This window comes from Haliotis asinina, chromosome 8 (genome assembly GCF_037392515.1).
Source record: "Haliotis asinina isolate JCU_RB_2024 chromosome 8, JCU_Hal_asi_v2, whole genome shotgun sequence".
Lineage (NCBI taxonomy): Eukaryota > Metazoa > Mollusca > Gastropoda > Lepetellida > Haliotidae > Haliotis > Haliotis asinina.
The window spans coordinates 50,085,292-50,111,505 of record NC_090287.1 but is presented as its reverse complement, the minus strand read 5'-3'; the positions used below and the strand labels follow the sequence as shown (position 1 = coordinate 50,111,505).

The 26,214-nt window shown below is 38.1% G+C and overlaps 2 protein-coding genes across 3 annotated transcripts in view; one reads left to right on the top strand and one right to left on the bottom strand.

Annotated features, from left to right (window-relative positions):
* LOC137294568 (E3 ubiquitin-protein ligase TRIM9-like) overlaps positions 1-12,950 on the bottom strand; it is a 189,641-nt gene extending 176,691 nt beyond the window's left edge. Inside the window, exon 1 of the mRNA XM_067825612.1 lies at positions 12,098-12,950. Coding sequence (XP_067681713.1) covers positions 12,098-12,865 — 768 coding nt within the window. The 5' untranslated portion in view covers positions 12,866-12,950. The remainder of the gene's footprint in view (positions 1-12,097) is intronic.
* Positions 12,951-13,106: 156 nt separating this feature from the next.
* On the top strand, positions 13,107-25,417 carry LOC137294483 (L-2-hydroxyglutarate dehydrogenase, mitochondrial-like). 2 transcript variants are annotated; one of them, XM_067825507.1, is made up of 9 exons: positions 13,107-13,229; positions 15,072-15,199; positions 15,622-15,773; positions 16,572-16,703; positions 18,799-19,002; positions 19,416-19,583; positions 20,213-20,370; positions 20,572-20,703; positions 23,857-25,417. In XM_067825507.1, the coding sequence occupies exons 1-9, from the start codon at positions 13,114-13,116 to the stop codon at positions 24,050-24,052; spliced, it is 1,386 nt and encodes a 461-aa protein (XP_067681608.1). In that variant the 5' UTR covers positions 13,107-13,113; the 3' UTR covers positions 24,053-25,417. The 2 variants fall into 2 exon arrangements, with proteins under 2 accessions (XP_067681608.1, XP_067681609.1); XM_067825508.1 differs by having other exon boundaries at positions 13,108-13,229; positions 15,075-15,199.
* Positions 25,418-26,214: the final 797 nt, after the last annotated feature.

Genomic DNA, 26,214 nt, shown 5'->3' with positions numbered 1-26,214 from the left:
TAAAAACTGGCTGATTTATACCACAACAGAAACTATTTTTTTCCACAGTCATCATAGTGACAGTATATTCATGACTTGCTGAAGTGACCTGGTCAGCTGGGCAGCTGGTCACTGTTCGGGTCAGTATCTGTGGGTCATCTCCTGTCCTCTGGTCAGCTGGCTGGAACCACAGACCTCAGAGCAGATGGCCATAACCCAAATCTATCAAGCAGTATCAGATTTACCTTGGCTTCAAGTCCTTGGGGATGAGCAGTCGATTGCAAGTATCCAACAGGACCCCTAGGGTTCTTGTCAGCCAGCCATTCTATAGACTACAAATAAACAGATTGGCTTGTGGTGATACTGTCGATGATTTGTGGTTTGTTGGTCTATCCAAGGGTTCAAAAAGTATTTTTGTGATGTCAAGACTTATATCAAGAGTGTAATGTGGAAGGCAAGATGATGCATGATGGAGATGATGACCACTTTAGCAACTCAGAAGAATAAGCTTCATACTGACACTCGTGACAGATAAAAGCTCATGATCAGACTGATACTGAACCAGTCAGTGAATCCTGGCATAGGTACAAACAGTAACTCAGCACAAGCTGTTAAGCCACAAACCAATGAGCCACATATGGATCTATTGTACTAGTGTAGAGGATGCCGTTGAACAAGATGGTGTTCACAGTGTCTCAGTAGTAACAGAGGTTGTTGAAATGTATCTTGTAGAAAGAATAACTTCTGACCCAGATATACCATTCATACTTTTAAATATAAAACAGGGATTTTTAACAAATTACAGTTGAACTAATTAGAATTAGAAATCTTTGGTAAAATGGTGCAAAAACAGACATATGAGACTGTCAGCAGACAACATAATGAGTTTCTGTATGTCCCTTGTGATCACTTACAACACAGTGACACCTTGTCACTGTTATCTGTGTTACAGGCCCCTGATGCTGCCAAGGCCAAAATGGTCCCAGGAGGGAACCATGGTATTATCATTACCACCATATCTAGACTTAACACCACAACAGATGAGATTCTAAAGGATAAATTATTTCCTCAGCAACAGCTCATGTTCTTCTCATGTATCACACAATTATCTGAAACACCATTTCCAAAAGTTTAAACTCCACTATTCATTACTTTCTTAAACTCTAATAACTTAAAGTAAGATGAATTATGGACTTTCCCAAATCTTCTAATTATGGAACTATATGTTCCTCGTTATGCAGTGATAAATGAGCACTGACCAGCCTGTATAAGACCCAAGCAGTGTCCTTGCATGTGGGGAATGTCTGACACACTTCCCCTGTCACTCAAATAAGCATGCCTCACCAGTGCAGCACAATAGTCAGCCATCTTGAAAAATGGTTTGTCTGTGGCATGTGTCTGTCACACAGTGTTCAATGCTGGTCATTCCTTTGTGTCTCCTTCAAATGAATCTACTGGGACAGCTAAACAAGTAACATGCCAGTCAGTTGCCAAAGTACATAAATGCTACCAGCTGTTGGTTGTTATGATTTTTTAAGTGATCAAATATTAACAGTTTTCTTCTATGCAATCTGTTATTAACATTGTTTTGGGGATGCTAAATCCATTTCAAAGCTGTCCTTAAAGTATATGTTGTTTTTAGTTCATGGAACATAATTTTGAAAAATGTTCAATAAATGATTACCAACACTTTCTTCCTCAGGCTATACAGTTTAAAACGCTTTCTTATTTGCTTGGACAATTTTGTCAACAAAATGTCAGTCTCATACTATTTGACAAACTAAGAAGATGTGACAAATGACTAAGTCAGTATCATCATCAAGCTCAATATGACACACTTTGAAAAGTGTGGTGTATACAACATCTGTTTTGGTACAAAACTAACCTGATTTTACCACTTGCACTTGAACACTTATCAGTCGATGAATTCTTTTTCTTCACCGAAACTAACCGAAAAATAGGTTTTAAATGAGGCAACATTTGAACATAGACCAAAATGTTTTGCACTGAAACCACCACCACTAGGTATTGGCAACTGATAAGCTATTCTCTATGATAGAAACTTTTGGTTTTACCATGCACACTCCAGAATGCATTACCTCAAACAAAATAGCAACCATAAACTGTTCTCCCTGGATGTAAGAGAGAAACACATGCAATATATATAATGTACATATTTCTACTCCTTTCAAAACAATCGGGTACTGCCTGCTTCACGTAATGTAAACACAATCTTTTGGGAAAATGCTTGCAAGCTAATGTGCTAGGCTTGGTATTTGTAATGAGGCAATGAAGGTCTCAATTACTTGCAAGTTCCATTCTACCCCTCCAGCATTACTATTTCAGCAGCGGTTGACAGACATATGTATATATGTAATTACATTTAACAATATGTAGCATGAAGTACATGATGATGTTTTTGAGAATATTCATAGTTATGTTTAGTGGTGTAATGATTCCTTGTGTGTCCTGTTTGCTGGCATGTGTCTGAGACACTGAGGTCCTCACTGCCTATGTGATATGATTAAAAAGAAATTCTAGAATCTATTATGAAATCTTTTTCCCTCAAGATTATATAATTCTTTTCTCAAACCATTCTTCAATATTCCAGTATTAATAGAACAGAGAAGAATCTTTATGCAGCAACCAATGTTTCGGCTTGATAGATTTATCATACAACTATTCTACTAATGTTTCCCACTTGATGGAATAAAGCACAGGATAAGCAACTTCATAAGAACTTGTATTCTCACAACACACAGCAGCTGCAAATGTGGGTTCTTTTTCAAAACGAAATCTTTCTTAGCAGAATGTAATGTCTCATGTTTCAAGTTATGGGATGTTAATGACACACAGGATACCACCTTGTGAGGACTAGATGCTGTATAATATCTTTGCCAATAAAAAGATATCCATAAGAAGTTGCTCATTGTAATGTTTAGTCATTTGAAGCTGAGCTTCTTTTATTTCCGCAACTTGAATTTTTTTGATTGGTGAAGCATGTGATTAGTTATAAAGCTAGAATTGACATTTTCTAAAACTGTAATGAACACTTGTCCTGTAGGGATGTTATCATAGGCAAATATTGTCAAACAATCAAAATGTTATCGCATTATTAAAACCTGCTATTTTGCAATATTGATGGACATGCAAATTCAATATGATTTCAAATATATCAATACATTTACCAGAAACACCAGAATAAAAAAAAATATGGTAAATGATTTATCACCTCTAAATAGCTTTGAGTATTAAACATTTTAATATGTGTACAGTGTCACCAAGATTTGTGGGTTTTTTTGCCTTCCATCTATGATAAATGATTCAAAGAGATTACTTTTCATTGTAATAAATTGCTTTGATTTTGCACTAGAAGAAAATAAATCTCTTCCAAATGCAAATTTCAGAGATCCCTCCTGTTTTCAACACAACATGATTCCAAACCAATATAACAAATGACATAAATTATTTGTCATCCTACTACACAATCTGTACATTAGGATTGGCATATCACACTAACAAATCTGTGAAAGTAATAAAGGTCAGATACTCTTCATTTTCCCATTGGAGAAAAAATAGTGGCCTCGATCATGACCCCATCCCTAAGATTGTTACAAATGAGGCACAACCATTGCCATATGGCACAGCAGTTACCTTCCTTAGGCAAGGGTTATGTTCCATATTGTTTGAAAGTTGCAAATTAGCGATCAATTAAGCCATTTTTTTCATGAATTAAACAACAGGGGCTCATGAGTGATTATCATGCATTTCTCTTGAATTACAGGGTTCAGTTACCTCCCTTGCAAATCCAATGTCAAATAATGATAACAGATGCGGGTACCATTTTCTTCATGACCTAGTTTGTCATGATGGATAATTAACAAATTCTAACAAAAGTAAACTCAAACCAAAAACAGGAAAATATTCACTCTGACCCAATTAATTCCATCAACGTGAGTCAAAAGATGGATAACGGATAGTAAATTAGACTGAGGATGTCAGAGAACCCATACCCATAAATTCACCTCCATTTGCTGCCATTTGTAAACTAGCTCAGAACATGAACATGTCAAGGAACAACTGTAAATTTCCTTCTGGACAATAAAATGTGAACTCTGACCATGAAATCACTTGCTTACCTAGACTTGATGTAATGTATATGTTTGGTCAGTTGGCAGTAATGGCTTGTTTGGGACATCCATAGCATGTTTCAAACTGACCACAATCTACCTGGCACAACTGCTGCCTGATTGCCAATAGTGTTGTAATCAGTCACAAAAATGTGATATTTGTACAATATGATATATTTGATGTGACATGCAAACACTGTTTGGGTATAAAAACAGTTGTTTTGAATAGCAATTAGCATGTATATAATCTTGTACTGTTCTTTAATCCTTCTTAAATCTCCACATGACAAAGGCCATACAGGATATAAGGGATGAGATTATAATGCCCATGTATAACATATAAGCACAGACATTAATCTTCCTAAATGACTTCACAATTTATCCTTGTGGAATTAAGGCTATCTGGATAACTGACATTGTCAACGAGAACAATTTCATTTGGACTGCAATTACACCTCATACATGTATTCATGCCATGGCAACTGCAAATGTTGGGTGACAAAATTTCAGCTTCCTCAAAAAAATACTTGTCACCTTCTGTTTCTCCTTTCAGTCAAGCTATAACTAAGTACGTTTTCACCTGACGGCAAAGATTTATATCACCAAAACGTATGGTGGCTGACTGGGTTAGGTGGCTGACTTCATGTGCTGGCAATTATGTGCCTGTCCCTGAGGATGTGGTTTCGAATCCTGGATGGGACTCAACCCAACAAAAGCACTAGAACCAGCACTTCACTAAGAAAGTGTAATCCCAAATATAACATATATCAATATAACACAAATGTTTAACATGGCAGAAGCTCTATCACTGTTTTATCTCATTTGCATTTCTTCAGAAAATCAATATGATTACTTGCACTGGTGAAGGTGTATGTACTTCCTATTTATACTATGCACTTGTAATCCAAGCCAGCTGTAAGTGAATCCCGGATAAGATATGTAACATAATAGAAACATGTGATAACAGTACTCTCTCCATCCCAGCATCAAACAGAGATTAATCATTCAATATCCTGACATAGCTAATGGAAGGTATTTTCATTCTCATTGGGGTTAGATTTTTATCATGAAAGACACTTAAATGTTTTTTGCCACAAATATGTACCTTAGACACCACATACAGTCTATGACTATTTAAGTGCTACAGTATCTTTCTTTGACAGATGAATATACAGTCAAACCCTGTTGTGTCGAACTCGTTGGGTGTAAGGGGAAAGTTCGACTTATCCGAGTGTTCGACACATCCGTCAGCATTGAAAAGACCAAGAACCAACACGACCACGGTGCTTAACACATCGTTATTTTGCAGTAGGATACACATACGAACAATATATCTTTGCAATAAACGTTTACGGCAGTATTGATCTTTAAATTACAACATATACAAATGTAAATCAATTCAATCACTTTATTTGTCATGGCAAATAAATATGCTAACAAAAAGATAAGAACAAGAATAATTTAACAAACTCACAAGCGATCCCATTTAGTTGACAGCACTAATTCATTTTCAGTCAGTATAAAAAGTTGTATAGTTCACACAAACGGAATCGGAATGTACATACGTGTACATGTGGGGAATTTATCTATGAAGCCTCGTATTTTGTCTCTATTGTCTTCACAGATAATTTTCGCTTTTTAGGTGTAACATGCGATCCAGTTATCCCCCCGGGCTGATCGGGTCCTTCACTGAATTGCTCTGCCATTTTCCTTTTCTGTTTGGATCCCTAATTTGACTTCAATATGACCCTTTTTGTCTTTCTATCTCAGCATCATGCACGTGCTGTTGACTTTCACTAAATGGTACAAGCCTATGACTTGCAATACTAAGAAGTCCTAGCACACTAACACACTAACATATATATGCCCAGCTCACTCACTCACTCTTTAAGTAAGGAACACATCCATCAACACTATCAGAATAGCAATCAGTGAGCAAGATCACTGCAGCTTAATTGGTGATAATTATAAATAAGTAATGCACACAGTAATAGGATTCTAGAATTAGTTATTACCCAGATATGCAATATGGTTGATCTGTCACACAACAAAGGTCCTGCAGCGAATATGAAAACTATGATGTCTTCCCCACAGTCACCAAATCCATCACTGCATCAATAAAATACAACATTTCACGATTTTTATCAGTCAGTTTTGGGTGCTTACCGTCATATCTTTATCAACAAATATCATCAGGGTAAATAGGACACAAAGAAGCTGTAGAAATTTCAAACCAGTCCTGGGAAGATATTTTACGATTTAACCGAGTGACAAGATACCACCCGCTATTTTCACTTCCAAGTCTGGCATTCTGCCTATTTTGTAAAGACATCACTGGAGTGTGGACAGAAGGCAGACTAGCCAACTTGTCTCCATCACAAGAATCTCCCGCTACTATAATTTGATAAAATAACAGCAACAGTTTTTAACCATCTGGTACTCTTCCAGTACCTAGCGACCTGCCCTTGCACATTGCAGAGTACTTAACTAGACTGTCATTAGGAGCAAATGGCAATAAAAACATGCCCCAGGTTAATGGCAGGGGGTAAAGCATGGACACACTCCAACTCTGAATTGCCCCATGATGCAAATGTGCACCTACTGCACATGGTGCCAGTGTGAGGCAACTATTACACATGTCCTGGAACATTTGGCATCCTGGACGTTATTACCTTTCTGTACTATACTCGCCATTGTAATCAAGCAAAGAGATTTCCTCATGTTATGTACATAAGTAATTCCACAGTGGATAGAATTCCACCTTTTAAGAATGCAGAATGTCAAGTCCTTTGTATTAATAAGACATGCAATTTTGAAATAACAGAAATAACATAATAATGATATTTGATTTAGGATTTATCACTCTAATCACAGTTTTGTCTTTGATTCTGGCTCAACAGTTGAAAGGTTTATACTAATGGATTTCCAAAACTACAGACATCCATTACTGAGTCTGCTTCTGGGTTAGTTTAATTGAAAATATTCATTGCGCTGACGCTTAAAGATGGCAATAACAAAATCCCCTATTTTGACTTGATCACAGAAACAACATAACCAACAGCTGACAGAAATATCCTTAAATAGATATCCTATTGTTTTGCCCACAAATAGCTATGAATAAATCCAAATGAATATGCCTCCATACATGCGCTTGTCTAAGAGCCCAAGCAATGATTTCCTTTATGAAAAAATTGACTGAGGCCTGGATTCAAGCTTTTAGTCAATATTGATGTGAACTGGGAGACAATGGAAAAAGGAATACATTTAAATGTCTGTGAAACTTATCAATACCAAGCCCCATGGTGGCACCTTGTCTAGGGTCACAATGGGGCTAGCTGCACATGTACACTCCATATACATTGGCGTCTGCTTGTAGCAATTCCAACGGTCTCCATAGTTATAAACAAGGCTATCTTAGGCTTCCTAATGCTGACATGAGCATTAAAATGGTGAAATACACACACCTTTGATTATCACTGACAGAGAAAAGACACAACCATAACCATATTTCATAATGATTGTGAGGAATGCATAGCACCATTGTCAGGGATTTTCAGTGTAGCATGGTGGGGATGTGTGGACTTCTAAATTGCACTCACATCAGCGACTGAAAACTGGGGATAGAAGGTAATGCTTCACCATCTGTACTATCATTACTGGTAGTTTTTCTAAATTAAAACCTTAGGAAATTTGATTAAATAAATAAAAACCCTGGAATAATATCAAGGAAAAGTCTATGATACTAAATGATTGCTCAGTTTGCAAAGATATCAACTTCGTTAGATAGTTAAGGACATTTGTACACACACGATTGTAGAGGTGACTGATCTGCCCATGCAAGTTGACGAACAGCTCAAATGGTTCATCAATCACCTGATGCCAGTAATAATGATGGAATGACAAGCAAGAAAGCTGCTTATTAAGATTCACATTGACTGTACGAACTGATGGAGAAAATGGTGAAAGGTAATCAAAGTAAACATGACAGTTTGGACAGAGTACTGCACCTATTCAGTAAGCAATGGGCAGTGATTGACATGCCAGTCAGGGGCCTATATAGATCATCCATGATGTTAACAGGCAAAAACCTTGTTGGGTACATCTTGGAGTTTAAGAAATCAATACTGGCTCCTTTGGTCGAATCTCTGTCACACCTCTGCCAGTCTGTAACTCAATTTGTCTTAAGGGGTTAGGAACTGCCCGCACACATCCTCTTCTTAAGGTGCTAGTGTGACTTTACTTGCCCAGTAAAGAGCTAATAGGGAAACATGAATTGTCTTTCCAAAAGAAAACCTGTCTAAAAGATATTTTCAGAATGTATTACTAGCTTTTAGATAATTCAAATTCCTACAAAAAAAAGATACATATCTTTTCAAAGGTAATTTTAGAAATAAAAAAATCCATGTTTTGTATACCAATATTTTTTGTACAAAATTAGTACCATTACAGGGCTATATCACTAATGAATTAGTGTTACAGAAACCATAACCCTTTCTGCATTAGTGAGATAGGGTCTGTCTGGTCAGTCGATCAGTGCTGAGAGGAGAGCAAGTCAAGAGGGCTTGCTGTTCTGAGAGGGGAGTGAATTGTTCACCATGGTAGAGCTGTTGGCCAGTGTAAGGGATCCTGGGTCTCCAATGTGTGTTACAGGCCCACAGGCAGACTGCTGGCGCCATTTGAATACCAAGGAACCCATGTTCAAACAATTGAACTAACAACCCGCACAGCAGCAACAACGTAGGGCTACCTTACTGCATGTCAGTTGCAACACAATGCAACATAACCTTGACTATCATCTACTCATCCATGATATGGGAAAGCTGTGATGGTTTATCTTCCATTCCTGTTTGGTAGGATTTTAGGAAAGACGAAGAATTATACTGATAGTTAGTGAGCCAGTCTCACTGCCATAAGTCTAATTGGGCCACATGGGATTGGGGAAAGCAAGTAGAGAGATGAACCATCTTCAGTGTGCAAACACCTCACCGCACTGACATATCACATTCAGCATCTCACTGTTATCTTTTCATACTCTGTAAATGGTATCAGGTGCACCCATGTTAAGGCTACAGTCCATTAAAGTATTAGCTTCTAGGTGTATTAAGCTTTATCATACTATGACTGTATACATTTCACTGTAATATCAAATCATAAAATGTCTGGCGATTTTTGACAAGACAGAGGTTATAACTTGTAATGAAAACTGAAACACTATTTATGCATTATGGGAATAGCAAATAATCCAGAATATCTTTTACATACGTATATGTGAAAACCTTTCAAGTGTTTTCAGAAGTTATATATATATATATATAGACAAATGAATTTGCAGCACTGTAGAAACTATGCTTCAACTGATCTAAGGCAAAACTATATAGAACAGTTATAGACTAAGAGATATTTCAGATGACCTCATTATCACTCAAATGTGGTATAATTGCTAAAGGCTAAAAGTAACTGTGCTTCTCATCACCAGGATGACACATATTTTAGGTACAGATGCTTTCATCTCTCATAGCATGTCTGTCTCTGTTATCTTACAGGGTCATTTTAACAACAAAACACACACAAATGTACAGCATGTACCTCATATTTTATCCAGGGTTAAATCTGTATCACTCAATCTTGTCGTTAAGTGACTTTAACTTAGTTTGAGGTCCCTACTGTCAGAAAAACATATATTTTTTATGTCTCACCAGGTAGAACAGTGCAATCCTCAAAATTACTTCAGAAAGCAAGTGTACACCGAGACTCACAAGTACAAGATATAAGAAATAGAGAGTAGTTATCAGCACACTTGTATCTCCAAGTGATGTGAAGATGGCACTGCAAGGCAGGCTGCACTCTCCCTCTCTCTTTATGTGATTACCTGCCAAATGACATGGACCCAGCTATGCTTGTTTCTCAGTGAACTGAAAGACCCAGTTCACTGAGACTGCCAGTGCAATGTGTATTTAAGGAAGTAGAAGTTCATATTTGGTTTGACAATTTACTTGAATCATGTGTACTTTCAAAAAGACTGCACATAATATTTTAATCTGCACTTCTAAGCTGAAAGTGTTGAGTTCAGTGGAGACTGGACATTTATCAATAGACGTTCCATGTATAGGCATGGTGGAAAAGGGCAAACTATTGTTGTACCCATGTAAAGAGTACAATAGTGTTCTTCACAAGACCAAAGCTTGATATAATCATAACACTCTTACTTTATTCAAAATACCCCTTTTGTATGGGTACTCAAATTAGAGACATCTTCATTTTCATAACTGCATTACAAAAAGACAGAAGGTGTTGAATGTACTATTCAAGGCTGAGAGTCAAAGGAATTGCATCTAGATCGAATACAGAACAATGTGATTGACAAGATAGGTAAGCCTCCATTCTTCCTTAATATTCTTGCAAGTTATTATAAGGTTGTTCAAAAAGTTTCTTAACGTACACATTTATGGTTGTGTCTCAGTTTATGGCTTTAATATTCAAGTGAACAGCAATGTAATTCCCAATACAAAAGCTTGATAAAGTCACCACCCATTTATTCCACATCCATAATCCTTACAAGAAAAATTAATATTTTAGAACATGCAATATGACTTGTCATCAACATTCAATACAAAATTTATCATTCCCTTCATGCATGATCAATAAAACCCAAAGCCAGATTTCTAACACATTTTCTACCAGCTAACTAAATATGACAGTTGGTGTGACTAAAGGGTCTTTTGTTTGGGGCTGTTCCAGGTGTTAGGGTTCAGTGAAACTCCTCAGAGAACTGGCTGGACCCTAGCTGTGGCGCCATACACAATAGAGTACAGTCACAGTCAGGGCTTCGCTGGTCACAAGGGGTGTGGGTTCACATCCACTCATACATCTTCTCCATACTCAGATGGGAATTGCCATGATTAATATCTGACTTAATAGAAAATCTAATCAAAGATCCTAAAATTAGACCTTACATTTCAACTCAAGCAAATCCTACCCTGTGCTTGGATATTTCAAAAGAAAAACTCATAATAAATATCCTATTACATTTGAATCATAATGCTGATTTCATCTGAACAATACACCTATAGTGGTGACCATATGTATAGATGGAGATATTTCTTTACCATCTTATAATGCAGTAACCAACTGTCATGAATCTGAACTTTTCTGTACAGCAATAGGATAAGATGCAGCCAGTGAATATTATATTTCTTTTGAACAAGTCAGCAATGCATTCATTCAGTATGACTGGAATTAAATCCTATCAGAGTGTTTTATTATAAATCCACTCTGGGCTGAGGCCTGGCACAGAAAGGGAGGGTATTTATTACAAATGATCACCACTTCTGCATATATTGCACATTAAATACACAATATATCTCTACTATACTAGCTTTTGACATGCTATACAGTAATGCCAATCATCAGGCAGGGCAGTTGAAATGACTGATGTTTGTCATGAAATCCATACCACTTTTCCTTCCAGGCCATTGTACTCCTGCAGTGACTTTCCAAAGTTGTTCATTGTATGACAACATGACAACAAAAACTAGCAATATACAGACAGACAATTAAGGGTACCATACTAGAGGTGAAATTTAAAGCTCAACAGATGAAATGCAAACTTTCTTTGTGAGATCACATGACTGATTAATATCAAGGCTGTCAAATTAAAAAAATCTGTGTTCTATTTTTTATGACATTGAAAGTCATTATAAAGCCCCTTCGTGCAGTGTATTACAAGATCAGTTCATTCATCACACAAGCTGCTAAAAACATGCCCTTGTAACGAATCTGATTTACACATACTCGTATAATAAATACATCAATTTCTAATACACATGTACACCTTAGTGTTTATTGATCAGTGGGTCAGCATACAAGGCCCTGTGCCTTGTATATATTGGACAGGGGGCCAAATCTACATGATTTGACGCATTAGAACTAGGGGCACCAAAGTGTTCTAGGGTGTGGGTTTGGGATTTAATCATAACAATGAGACTTACCTTCGACCCTTTACACAAAGCCCCTAAAGCTTGTACATCATGAGTAGTATGGCGTCCTTCCTGAGAACAGGTAAAACACACAGGTATTTTACATCCAGTGCAAAACATGCTCAACTGCTCCTCCGAATGTTCGTAACATTTAGCATCCTTGGATTTGTTTTTGGCCCTGAGGATCGTCTTTCCCTGGGCAGGGGCGACCAGATTATGTTTTGCCAGTGACCCTCGGGACGGGTGACAACTATCGCGACAGGTATCACAGTAGAACACCTCGCATTGCTCACACATAGTTGTAGCGTTGGAACTGCCATTTTCACAAAGTTCACATTTTATCTCTACATGTTTTTGTTGGGTGTATTTATCCACGATCGCTTCTAGAACACGATGTGGGGGTAGTGCATGAGCCCCAGAGTCGTCAAGAAACACAAGCTTGTGACACAGGGGACACTTAATTCCATAGGTGCAACTCTGTAGCGTCTGGGTAAAGATGTTGGCCAGGCTTGGGGTACCCACGTAGCTTGATGGTCGGCTATTACATACTACCCCGCTGTCAGTTTCTGAAACGATGCTGACTTTGTCAATTTCAGGAAAGTCAACGGTGTCGTTGATTACCTGGGTGCCGTCTTCGCTACATGTTACTTGCGGAATCAACTGCTGAGCAGGTTCCTGTAGATTGACAGCACAAGCCATACAGAAAGAGTGTGAACAGGGAAATAAAACTGGTTTAGTAAAAAATCGTCGACAGATCGGACACTTCAACTCTTCCTCCATTTCCTCACACCTTGCCACTGAGGTGCTTTCCGCCTAATTCCAACCAAGCGGTACACAAGCGTGCGATTCTCGGCTCTCTCCGTTACAGAACGGTAAACAAGGCGGACTCAACCGAACGCCGGCGAACTCGCGCAGGTGCCCGTCGGCATTTCACGAGAAAACATTCCATTGCAAACCTCAAAGCAGTTGCCTCCCTTTATACAATAGGAATAGAATGTTGAGAACAGCGTGAAGTCATATCGGTCATTATGGCTGCTTCCATCATAAGGGGACGGTTGTTGCAGAGTTCGTGGTCAGGGTTACGCGAACATTTCCAGTTCTCTAGGAGTTGCATTTGGCAATCGCACAGACATAATAGTTCAGGGTATGGCAGACATGTCATTAATATCCACAGATCTGTTTATCTGGGAAAGATTCATTGATGTAGAAAGTGAGTTAGATGAGACGCACGAGACTAGTTAGGGGACATAGAGCTGCCTTCTATAATTTAAGTGTTGACTACCACCAGAAAGACTGAAGAAAACAGTAAAGTGTCAGACGTACATGTACATTGCATGTGGCAGCCTTTCGTCACACCATCATGTCCATTCAAGGATTTCTTGCCATAGTCTGGTGCCACATCTCATACATTCAGCATCAACACACGTTACACACGTACATGAAAATGTCATTGATTTTGTTTGAAGAAATATTGGGCCAAATATTGTGTTGGACCATCATGATTTCAGTGAATATATGTGATAAATGCTTCCTGTCAAATTTTGATATCTATCCTTTTTCAAATCTGAATGTGCAGTGGATTCACTCTGACAATCAAATATTCAGTTTCAGTGAAATTTTATTGGATCTGCAGTAAGCAGCGCACAAAATAAAAGTAAATATGACAAAACACTGCACATTTATCGAAAATAATTCACACCTGGCTGGCCCTCATTTCTTTTTCAGAAAGTCTGGGAAATATCCTTGTGACATCTGAAAGAGTCCCTTTCATTTTTAGACACAACTAATTAATTGAGTTTTAAGGGAATGGAACAGATAACAAAATCAGCCAACCCTCTTTACTAATTAGTTTATTGGAAGCGACAACATAGCTATCAGTAATATGTCTGTTGTGCCTGGTAATTAACGCACACAAAACACTGGGATAATAACACACCAGTATGTGCCAGACCTCAGCAGATAGGAAAAAGACTGATCTACACGTCAGCTAAGGTCACATTTTCTTTAACACAACTAATCCAACAATTCTTTCCAATGAGACCTGTGAAGATTAGGGGTAGAATGGGTCTTCAGAAACCCATGCTTGCCAGAAAAAGGCAACTATGCTTGTCGAAAAAGGGATCAGGAGGTCAGGCTTGCTGACTTGGTTGATACATTTCAGTGGTGCCCAACTGTGCAGGTGAATGCTCATGCTGTTGACCACTGGATTGTCTGGTCCGGACTCGATTATTTACAGACTGCCACCACATAGCTGGAATATTGCTGAGTGGAGCGTAAAACTAAACTTACTCACACACACTCTTTTCAGTAAAGTTGCAAAGCCAGTGAATGGATAATTATTGTTTACCTCAGGATTGTGTTGTTCACATGCTCACTGGATCCTTTAGTGATTACTGAAAAGGTTTCTTTAAAAACAAGACAGACTCATGAAAAACTTAAAAATCTTCCTCTTTGAAAAAGAAAATGGATTCACTTTTGCAGTGTTGTAAAGTAAAGTTAGGACTGAACTTTTATTCCTTGAGCTTGAAATATCCATTACAGTTGTAAATGTTTAAGCACTTAGACTTGGGGCATGAATGTGTTTTATCTGTCTGTATTGGTACAAATGAGAACATATGTCAGCATAAGAAGTAATTTTAATGAATAATTATTCATTAAGTTCAATTGGTGTTTAATCATATGATTTCATACAATGTAAAATAATGTTCACAAAAATATTAAAGTAATTCCATTTTTGCATTAAAGGTGAAAATGTAATGATTTGATTTTCTATAGATTAGATTGTAAGTTGCATTCCTACCATTTCCTCATTATATGGCCTTCCTTGAGGAAAAGGAATTGATTAAGAAGCATCATCTTTTCTAGTGACTCAAACATGTGTGAATGGATCGTGGCATTTTAATTCTCACTGCTTCAGTTAAACATCTGAACCTTAGCCACATCAAATTCCACTCCTTGATTGCTCACATCAGTTTCAATATTTCAGTAGCCAGACTTCAGAGTATGACATCATCATTGTTGGAGGAGGGATTGTGGGCATGGCCACAGCAAGGGAGCTGAAAATGAGACATCCTCAACTTTCATTTGCTGTGGTTGAAAAAGAAAATATCTTGGGTAATCAATTATTTTCCTCCTTTTGATGATAATTCGTTTGTGTTCAGTTGATACATAGTGTTCAATGTGATGAAAACCTTATACTCCACTTCATTTAGAGATTGATACAAATAAGGTTGATGGAGTTACGTACCTTGTTGCATTTGTTTTCAACTGTGAAATGTGTGCTGTTTCAATCACATTGAGAGCGTTATTTGTGTGGAGTCACGTGTAATGTAGTACAGTTCATAGCTTTGATGATCACTGAAAATGGGATCACTTATGGGGATGAAATGAAACATCCATAAAATCACTGTGGGTACACATACACTTTGGTAAAGTATGATGAGCTAATGAAGTTTCATATATCAGTAGTACTATTCCTAATACATACCCCAATCCTCACACACACTCTGAGTCGAACTAAATGATCATTGCTTCAGCGGCGCACCAGAGTGGCAACAACAGTGGTGTGATACATGCAGGTATCTATTATACCCCAGGGACACTCAAGGCCAAGTTGTGTGTGGAGGGACTTGAACTTGCGTATAAGTACTGTGATGAACATAATGTGCCATACAAGAAGGTTGGCAAGGTCAGTATGCAATAGTCATAGAGTTGCATTTTACGTTACGTTTGTTTATGGTAGTGTTACAGTCATGGCTAGCCATTATTCCAGAATCTCAGTGTTGTAAAATATGTTGGAGAAAGGAAAGGTAACGATGGTCCATACACCAAAGTAATATCTGCAGTAATAACATACCAGTAGTTTGGTGTGATATGTGCATCTGATAAGAATTAACTTTTATTTTGTACAATTCATAATGCGACACTTGAAAAAGGTAGGTGAAAATATTTGACCAATGGGACATCAATAGCTGCTGCAATAGTCACTTTGTTTCTGCTGAATTATGACCTGTTGAAGACTGTAAGCTAGTGTTTGTTGTTATTGGGGTTATCGTCTATATTGGAGTAAGAGGGTCAGTTATTGGCTTGTCATGCTGAATACCAGGGATTTTAGCCCCCACAACAGTATAATGTTAGAGGCTTTTGAACCTAGTGGCTTTAATAATATTAAAACCATGCTTACTCTCAAGCCTTTATGGGCGGTGGGGTAGCCTAGTGGTTAAAGCGTTTGCTCATCAAGCCGAAGGCCCGAGTTCCATTCCCCACATGGGTACAATGTGTGAAGCCCATTTTCTGGTGCCCACTGCCGTGATATTGCTGGAATACTGCTAAAAAGCGGCGTAAAACTAAACTCACTCACTCACTCACTCAAGCCTGTACTTGTTTGCAAGAGTGCATTTAAAATATTTTGTGTGCTCTCAACCCAGATGTTCATGATTAAAAATTATTGATGTTCTCACTTAAACAACAGTTGTGATATTTTCAGCTAATTGTGGCTGTAGAACCTGATGAAATTCCTCGACTAGACAAACTGTATGAGCGAGGACTTGAAAATGGTGTCAAGGACTTGCGAGTGCTTGGACCAGATGATATCAAGGACATAGAACCCAACTGTGTGGTAGGTGAGAAACATACCCAGTAGAAATGAACACACAGGATGGTTTGCTTCTAATGGGTTGGGCACATGCATTTGGAAGAATGTTTTGAACAAACCCATTAAACCAGTTTGGCATTGTGTTTTCAAACAAGGTAAATGCATTCTGCATGTCCTGCCTTATTGAGTAGACACTGCATTACATGCATTACATGTCTTTTGTGAAAAAAATACCCACCGAAACTGTAAGTATCAAGCATTGTCAATCACATTTACAGACCACCACCATATAACTGGAATATTGCTGGTATCCATTTTTCACCACAGGAATTACACATATTTATCATACATCATACCTAGGAAGAGCAGTACTAGAATACAACTCACCTCAACCACTCCCCACCTCTTTCTTAAGTGACCTGTGAAGGTCCCGGGGTAGAATAGGCCTTCAGCAACCCACTCTTTCTAAAGTAGCTAATGGCTAATGTTTCATTTAGCAATCTCACAAAAGAAAGTCAGTGTTGGTCTTTACTGACATGTTGTAGAAGTTGCAGTGAATAATATGGAACAAATTGCAAACAGGACACAATTGTGTCCAGGGACTCACATGCTCCCTCTGCTGTAGGAAGCGTTCCCTAAACTGACTGTGCTCTGGGGATTAATTTCTACTAAACAAGTTCACTAAACATCTATGCAACTATGGGATGCACACCTTTCACGTCCCAATGAAACACATGTATAAGCTAAGTCAATTCTGTTAGGCAGTTTTTATGCAGAAGTGGATACACTTAATCCCCTATTTCATGATCATCAGAAAGAAATTCCAAAAAAATTTATCAAAGTTCAAACATCTCTAAATATACAAAAAACTATAAAATACAAAAACAACATATGAGATATGAGTTTTGTAAAAGACAAATGTAAGCTAAATGAGTTTTGTGCAGTATTTTTTGAGGAGAAGTGGATAAAATACATCCCTGTTGTATAGGACAAAAAGGATGAATAGAACCAAATTCAACAAAGTTCAAACAGGAGAAGTGACAAAATTAAGCAATTGGATGAACAAGGTATGAAATGCACACCCAGAGTCCCACTGAAACACATTTAGAAGCTCAGTCATTTCTGTTGAGCAGATTTTGTGGATAGACTGCATACCCTATAACACCATATTCAGAGATTTAAGTAAGTTCAAATAGCATTAAAATTGGAAAAATGTATAAAATACAAAATCAAAATGTGAGATGCACACCTTTAGAGTCCCTATAAAGCATGTGTTATCTAAATGAATTCCATAAAGTAGTTTTTGAGGAGAAGTGGATAATGTACACCTCCCCTATAACACCATATTCAGAGAGAAATTCAACAAAATTTATGTCAGTTCAAATGGCATTAAAATTGGAAAAATAAATAAACTACAAAATCAAAATATGAGATGCACACCTTTAGAGTCTGTGTAAAGCATGTGTAATCTACATGAATTCCACTGAGTATCAGGTCTTTGAATGTCATTTAGAAGTGAAAATACATAAGAATGAAGATTTTTATGGATATCAACTTCTTTATGAGAGAACACAACGTTTCGGAGTTAATGCTTACTCCTTCATCACACAACGTTTCGGAGTTAATGCTTACTCCTTCATCACCTGATGAAGGAGTAAGCATTAACTCCGAAACGTTGTGTTCTCTCATAAAGAAGTTGATATCCATAAAAATCTTCATTCTTTTCCACTGAGTAGTTTTTGAGAAGTGGATAATGTACACCCCGCTTTGTCTCTTCCCCCCACCCCCACAACCCTGTCCACTGTTACACTATCATCACAGAGAAATTCAGCAAAATGTATCTTTGTTCAAATGTCTGTAAACTTAGTTTCCCAAGAAGGCCCATGTATGAGTTTACTGAATTCCACAGAGCATTTTTTGTGGAGAAGTAGTTAGAGTACATTCCCTGTTTCGACAGATGGACACAGGGTAACCCTGTATGCCCCTTACCATACGTGGTGGGGGCATAAAGATACATGATAGTATGTCAGTGTTTAGCAATTGAACAGCACTACAATCCATTATATGTGAACCACCAAGATAAAATAAGGTACTATGTTTAATTTTCCATTCCCTTCAGGGCCTTAAAGCCATCCATTCACCAAATACTGGCATTGTAGACTGGGGAGTGGTCACAAGGGATTACGGTAAAACATTTGAGAAACTTGGCGGCCATGTGTACACTAATTATGAAGTGACAAAGTTTGATGTATCCAGTGAGAGTAGAGAAGGAAGCACTGATGGCTTGCAGTACCCAGTCACAATATCTGGTAAAGGTTCCCACGTAAGTAAGACTATTAGAGGAGTGAATTTTGCTGAGTCGCGTAAGTCAACAAAACCCACAAACTTAAGAAAGTGACATTATACACCAGATCCTACTTCATAATTCCTTTGCTTTTCATTTTTATAAGTGTCAAATGTCAGACATTTTGACTGGTTCATAGAAACTGTTGGTCATCACTGGTGATCTTGTAAAGTGTAACCTTGTAAATTAGCCTGATACCTGTCTAAATCTTGTTAGACAGCCTTTAGATAGTTACAAAGTTGAGAATTCTGAATCTGCATCCAGTGATATTCTGTGTTCAGCTGGTTTTGATTGAATACCTCTCATCACTTAAAGCCCCTTTTTTGCATGTTATAGTATTTCAGTTAGAATATTTTGTCGTCATGTGTGTGGTGGTATATGTTTCTATTCAGAATGCTCCCTTGCGCTGTAAATATGTGGTGACATGTGGTGGTCTGCAGTCAGACAAGCTGGCAGAGAAATCTGGATGCAACAGGGAACCAAGGATTGTGCCCTTCCGAGGAGAATACCTGGAACTCATACCTGAGAAATGTGACCTTGTGCGGGGAAATATCTACCCTGTATGTAGTATGTCAAGTTTGGACCTCTATTTTTACCCAAACACCACATACTTTTGTCTGTCTGTAAATACAGCTGATTTGGCATTCTAGGAGTTGGTGAGTCATCACTGAACATTTTATGTATTTTGTGGATAGTTGTCTATATTGTATAAAACAACATTTCGATGCAGATTCTCCTACAGTTGATAAGCTAAAAGTTATTATAAGCATTGTTAGGAGGCACAAGCAGTGCATATTTTAGCCATGTATCCTCTTACGGTTATATATAAAAAAAATTAACAAGAATATTTGAATTGGAGATCAAACTTGATTCCATGAAACAAAGAAACATAAAAATTATGTCTTTTCAATACAAATATCATTTGCATTAATCCTGAATCATATTTATTGCTCATCTCTTCTCATTTCCGAAAGATAGTGGAAATTCCAGTACCTGTGTTCCTCCCAGATTGCAGCCCAGGCTTGTCCACTTCACTAGAATAATATCAGGATGCATGGCTTATACGTTTATGTTTTTGTGACTTGATTTCTGCTATTTCATTTTCTTTACTTTTTCTAAATATCACTTCCATATCACTGTTCCCTGTTTCACTGGAAATGGAACTTGTATTGTCAGCTTAATCTTTTAGGTTCCTGATCCTCGTTTTCCTTTCTTGGGTGTTCACTTCACTCCACGTATGGATGGGAATGTGTGGCTAGGCCCAAATGCAGTTCTGGCCTTCAAGAGAGAGGGATATGGATACACAGATATAAATATTCCTGAACTAGCAGATGCTATTAGCTTCAGGTATCAATCTCAGTTGACCTTGTACAAATTGAAAATACACCAGCCACCTTTGGAAACCAATATATAAAGAGCACAAGATTTACTCGAGTGGTACACAATGTGCAGTTGCACAGCTAAATACAAAAGTTAGATGTACATATACAAATATAGGATTTGAAGCAGACTTGCTAATAATCTCTAAACCTTTGTCCTTGATTCCAGAGGCTTGAGGAAACTGGCATGGCGACATTTGGGATATGGAGTGAAAGAAATGTACAAGGGGATCTATTACAGAGCTCAAGTTAAACAGCTACAGAGATTTGTGCCTTCATTGAAGTTCTCTGATGTCATAAGGTAGAGTTGTTCATTTGAAAAAAAACCCTAAAACACATGAACCTTTCTCATGACAGGAAGATAAGAAGAGTCATAGGGATAGTCATCATCACTTATTTTCAAACTCATTGGGACATGAAGTGGTTGGATAATTAAATGTGAATTGGCATCAATACATTGTGAAGCTGTGTTACTTGAGAATAACTTGACAGTATTAATGGACAGATACATACCTTGGATTTAAAGAGAAAATATATACAGCAGATATTACTGCAGATAAGCAGAATTTTAATTCTTGTGAATAATGCAGACTGAAATTTTATCAGAGGATAGGTTTGTGTAATTCAATATTCATTTGTCGACACTATTTCCAATGTCTGATCATTTAAAAAAATAGTGAAGTTTAGGGGTGAGCTGCTGTATGGAACATACCATTTTGATGCTGATTTTATGGGTCAAGTTAGGGAGTCAGCTTATCTACAATAGTATATAATATACTACCGACAGAAAATAAGGGAACCAAGAAATTGAATGTAGATGACTTTGACTGTGACAGGGTCCGTTATTGTGGCGTATCTCCCAAACGCAACATCCAATGACAATGGAATTTCGCATAATGCATGCCCAGCACGTGCTACACGTGCATACAGAAGTTAACTCCTGTAAATGTACTGGAGAAGTCGCAATCACTAATGCAATAGAGATTGACAATTACTAACAGAAATGCCTCCGAGGCAGTATCTCGGTGAAGCAACAAAATGGAGAATTGTGGGGATGATAGAAGGGGGGGGACATCATTATGTGAAGTTGCCCGGCAGATGGGTAAATCAAAAAGTGTAATTTCACGCCTGTGGGATAAGTACCGTCAAACGGCTGGGGTTGCAACGAGACCTGGGCGTGGTAGACCAAAATCAACGACACCACGACAGGATCGTCTCATTACGTTAATTGCTCTACGCGATAGGTTTAAATCGGCCCCTGCCATCAATCGAGAATTCCGCACACTCACTGGAAGACGTATTTCAACCTCAACTGTTAAAAACCGACTCTATCAAGCTCGTCTGAAAGCAAGACGGCCTTTTAAGGATGTCACTCTTTCAGCTCACCATAAGCGCCAAAGATTGGCATGGGCTAGGCAGCATCAGGGACGGGCTATGCGCCTCTGGCGTTACACCTTGTTCTCTGATGAGTCAAGGTTTTGCCTACGATTCACAGATGGCAGAAAACGTTGGCGTCGGAGCGGGGAGCGATATGCCAGAGCAGCAATTCTTGACCATGATTGATATGGAGGTGGTAGTGTCATGGTGTGGGAAGGGATTACACATGACAGACGATCACATTTGGTCATCATTAACAGAGCCATGACTGGTCAGCGATATGTTGACCAAATATTGTGTCCTGTTGTGGCTCCATTGGCTAGAGTTATCGGCCGAAATTTTGTATTCCAAGATAATAATGCCAGACCACATCGGGCCCGAATTGTCTCCGCTTATCTCCGACAAGAAGGTATCCAGATATTGGACTGACCCTCTAAGTCCCCAGACATGTCCCCAATTGAACATCTCTGGGACTTTCTTGGTCGAAGGGTGTACGCCAGGGACCCAGAACCCGCCAACCTGGCCCAGCTTGGTGCAGCTCTCCAAGAGGAATGGCGGGCAATACCACGGGCAACCATCTGGAAATTGATTAACAGCATGCCATCAAGGTGCCGTGAATGTGTTGCCCAACATGGTGGACACACCAGATATTGAACTTGACACCTAAAATTGATTTAGTGGATATTTAAAGCAGTTTCAAATTCGCTATTATTTCATTAGTTCCCTTATTTCTTGTCGGTAGTATATGTTCAGAGTGTGTAATGCGGGGGGATATAGTCGATGCCTTGTCTGTCTGTCTGTCCGTTCGTAATCATTTTGTTTCCAGAGCATAACTCAGAAACCGTTCAATATTTTTAGACCAAACTAGATTGATATAATATTCTCATCATATGGTTGTGCCTTTTGCTATTTACAAAGTTTGGGCATTTATATTTTTTTTGTTTTTCCATGGAACATTTTGGTGTTAGTCTAATGGTGGGGTGTGCTTCATTTCCAGTGCAGAACTAGAAAACCGTTCAATATTTTTCTGCAAAACTTGGTAGATACATCAGTCAGAACCTGAAGTGGTGCCTTTTGCTGTGTACAGGTTTTTGAGATTTATTATTTTCTCTGTTTCCATGGAAACGTTTCCAAAAGTGAGAGGTGTGTTTCGTTTCCGGAGCAGAACTCAAAAGCTTCCTCATATCTGTCAGTGTAACTTGGTAGATATGTGTGGCAGATCCCAAAGTGGTGCCTTTTGCTATGTACAGGTTTTTGTGATTTCCAATTTCCTTGGGTTCCATGGACATGTTTCAGACTTCGTTTCCTGAGCACAACTTGAAAACCATTTCATATTTTTTAACAGATCTTGGCAGATATATGAGACAGATCTTGAAATGATGACTTTTTCTTATTACAGTTATATGGCATTTATATTTTTCATGAATTCCGTGGAAACAATTCGGACTTAGTCTCAAAGTGGGGTGATGGGCTTCATTTCCAGAGCAGAACTCAAAAACCGTTCAATATTTTTCTGTAAAACTTGGTAGATATGTGTGGCAGACCCCAAAGTGGTGTCTTTTGGTATTTACAGGTTTTTGTGATTTATCATTTCGTCAGTTTCCATGGACACATTCCAGACCTTGTTTCCGGAGCACAACTTGAAAACCATTCATATCTTTCAAAAGATCTTGGCAGATATATGAGACAGACTTTGAAATGTTGACTTTTTCTGATTACTGATATATGGAATTTATATTTTTCATGAATTCCATGGAAACAATTCAAACTTTGTCCGAAAACACAATAAGTAACTGTCAGATGACTTGTCCTTTCAAACATGTGGGGGCCGGGGCGGGATATGTCATCTCCAGATGACTCATATTGACCTTTATAAGCACTGTCATTGTATCACCATAGCATGGATTGATGATCATCAGGTGAACTATTGGATTATCTGGTCCAGACTCTATAGGTTAGACTTGATATAGCTTGATTATTGCTGAGCATGTGAAACAACAAACAAACAAAATGATGATCCTGGGAAGTGTGGCCATTGACCTATATTTTTAAGTAGAGTGTGTATTTGTATCTCCAGGGGTCCAACAGGGGTGAGAGCACAGGCTTTGGACAGAGATGGGACCCTTATAGAAGACTTTGTGTTTGACAAGGGTCATGGAGATCTTGCTAGTTGCATCCTCCATGTACGTAATGCTCCATCACCAGCTGCTACCTCATCCCTCGCCATTGCCAAGATGGTGGCTGACAAGTGTAAGGAGACCTTCAGCTTGTAATGGGAAAGGAAAGAAAGGGTCCTCTAGGATTGTGGGTTGGAATATGATAATGATGTTCTAGCTATACTGTGATTTATATATTTATCAGGATGTGACTGACACTTGTGACAGGCAGCATGTTGGCTTTGTAACCATTAACATTATTGATGCAAACTTTCATAATTTGTGTACCATGGTTGATTTGGAAATTAATGGAAACTAATGTCATTAGATTGATGAAATGACTCCCAATGATGTTAGAGGTTGCTTTTTTTTCATATTTCTCGCATACTTTCTGATTTGTTTGTACTAGAGCTTATTGTCTTCTGAGAAAAAGCTGGAGCAAGATTAGTGAAATCGTTACCAGTAGTGTTCAAGAATCAATGATTTATCTATTCAAGATTTCTTTTTCAAAATCAGTTTTGTGAAATTTCCATCTTTAGTAATCTGAAGAGCACTTGAATGAAACTTGAATGAATAAAGCTCTAAACACCAACATCTATTCAATCTGGTATGTTGCCAATGATGGCCTAAAATCTCAGTCCCATGTTTGGCTTGTACATTTATCATCAGCTCTACAATATGCCACATTGACTAAACTTGATTATTTCTTCAGTCCCCATGGGTGCCAGATTAGGCAGCTTCCACTGTATATACTGTGATATATACTGATGTCAACTGCCATACCGAGAGCTTCCATGTATCTTGTTGAACCCAGATTATATCTTGACTTTTTAATTATATATACCCTTTTTCTTATATATTCCAAATCATGTAGGTACCTGAAAATATGAGGCCTTTGCACTTAAACAACCTTAATCGTCTGGATGTAGATCCAGACTATTTGCCGTTTCACTGAATATTCAAGGAAAAAGACAAAATATGATAAGGATGTGACAGTTTGCATGTGTGTGGACATGTTGTTGACAGTGATCTAAGATGTAAATGTGCAGAAGGTCTGGAGTCTAGATGCAGGCTTTAGTCAGACATGCTTGAACTGTGAAGTAGCCAGCCTTGTCTTCCTATTTAGGTTGCACTGATAGTTGGTGCATATCATTGTCTTCAAATAAAGCATGGGCATGTCTTGACATCTCTGCTAACTACAGCCCTCGAAACCATGGTACTTGCTCCATATTGTGCAACAATATGAGTCATGCAGCATGATCATGTATCTGGGAAAGAGCAGAAGCTTATTTTGGATATTAATGGTAACAAAAAGGGACAGACTGTTTGTTTGATGATCTTGGGATAGTCGAGTTCAGAATACATCAAAAGTACCATTAAACTGTCCTTGTCTTGACAACATATTGGGTCATTGGTCTCACTTACTTGGTTGATTATGTGGAACCTATTGCATCACATTGTCAATAAAATCAAATGGAGGTTCATGTTTATTTCTTGTTTTTTTCCTCAAAGATGAACATTTGTGATTCCTGTTAGGGTATAGTTTATGACTAGCCCTGGAAAATTGTGTTGTGATTGGTCCTCAAGGAAAATCACTTATGGTGTGCCCCAGGACATTATATTCTGATTGGTCCTAAAGGACATTGTCATTCTGTCTTGTGATCTAATCTAATGTTCATGGTGGGGATACCCAAGAAAATTGTATTTTGTGACACAACATAACAGAAAAACCCTCCCTTTTCCAACAAACCTGTCAGGATGCCCACCAGGGTTCCCTTGCATAAAGCAACTTCAGTGCTACAGAAGTTGCAAGTCTGTTTTATGGTATGAGAGCTATGATCACCTTAGCGCTTAGATGGCTTTGTACAACAGCACTCAGTTCTTACAAGGATAAGTTTGTCTGAGGACTCATGAACATGTTTATCAGAGTAGTTCAAGTCTGTTACACCACTCATACTACAAACTAAAGAATCATGGTATATAAATCTGTTGATCTTCAGGTACTGTAGTCATGCCATTTATACATTTGGAGATGCTTTTCTATGGGTATCAGATATCATACCCTTTTACACTATAGGAAAGAAAGAGATGTAAGATAAAGATGACAAGAATTTTTATGGATGATCAACTTCTTTATTGCAGGGTAGCGACGTTTCGGTATAGATTCTTATACCGTTTTCAAGCGTGTGGGGAATGGCAGGGGGAGTACAATATATATACAGCAGAGATGAGCATGTGATGACAATACAACAATAACAGGATTAACAATAACTATTTGA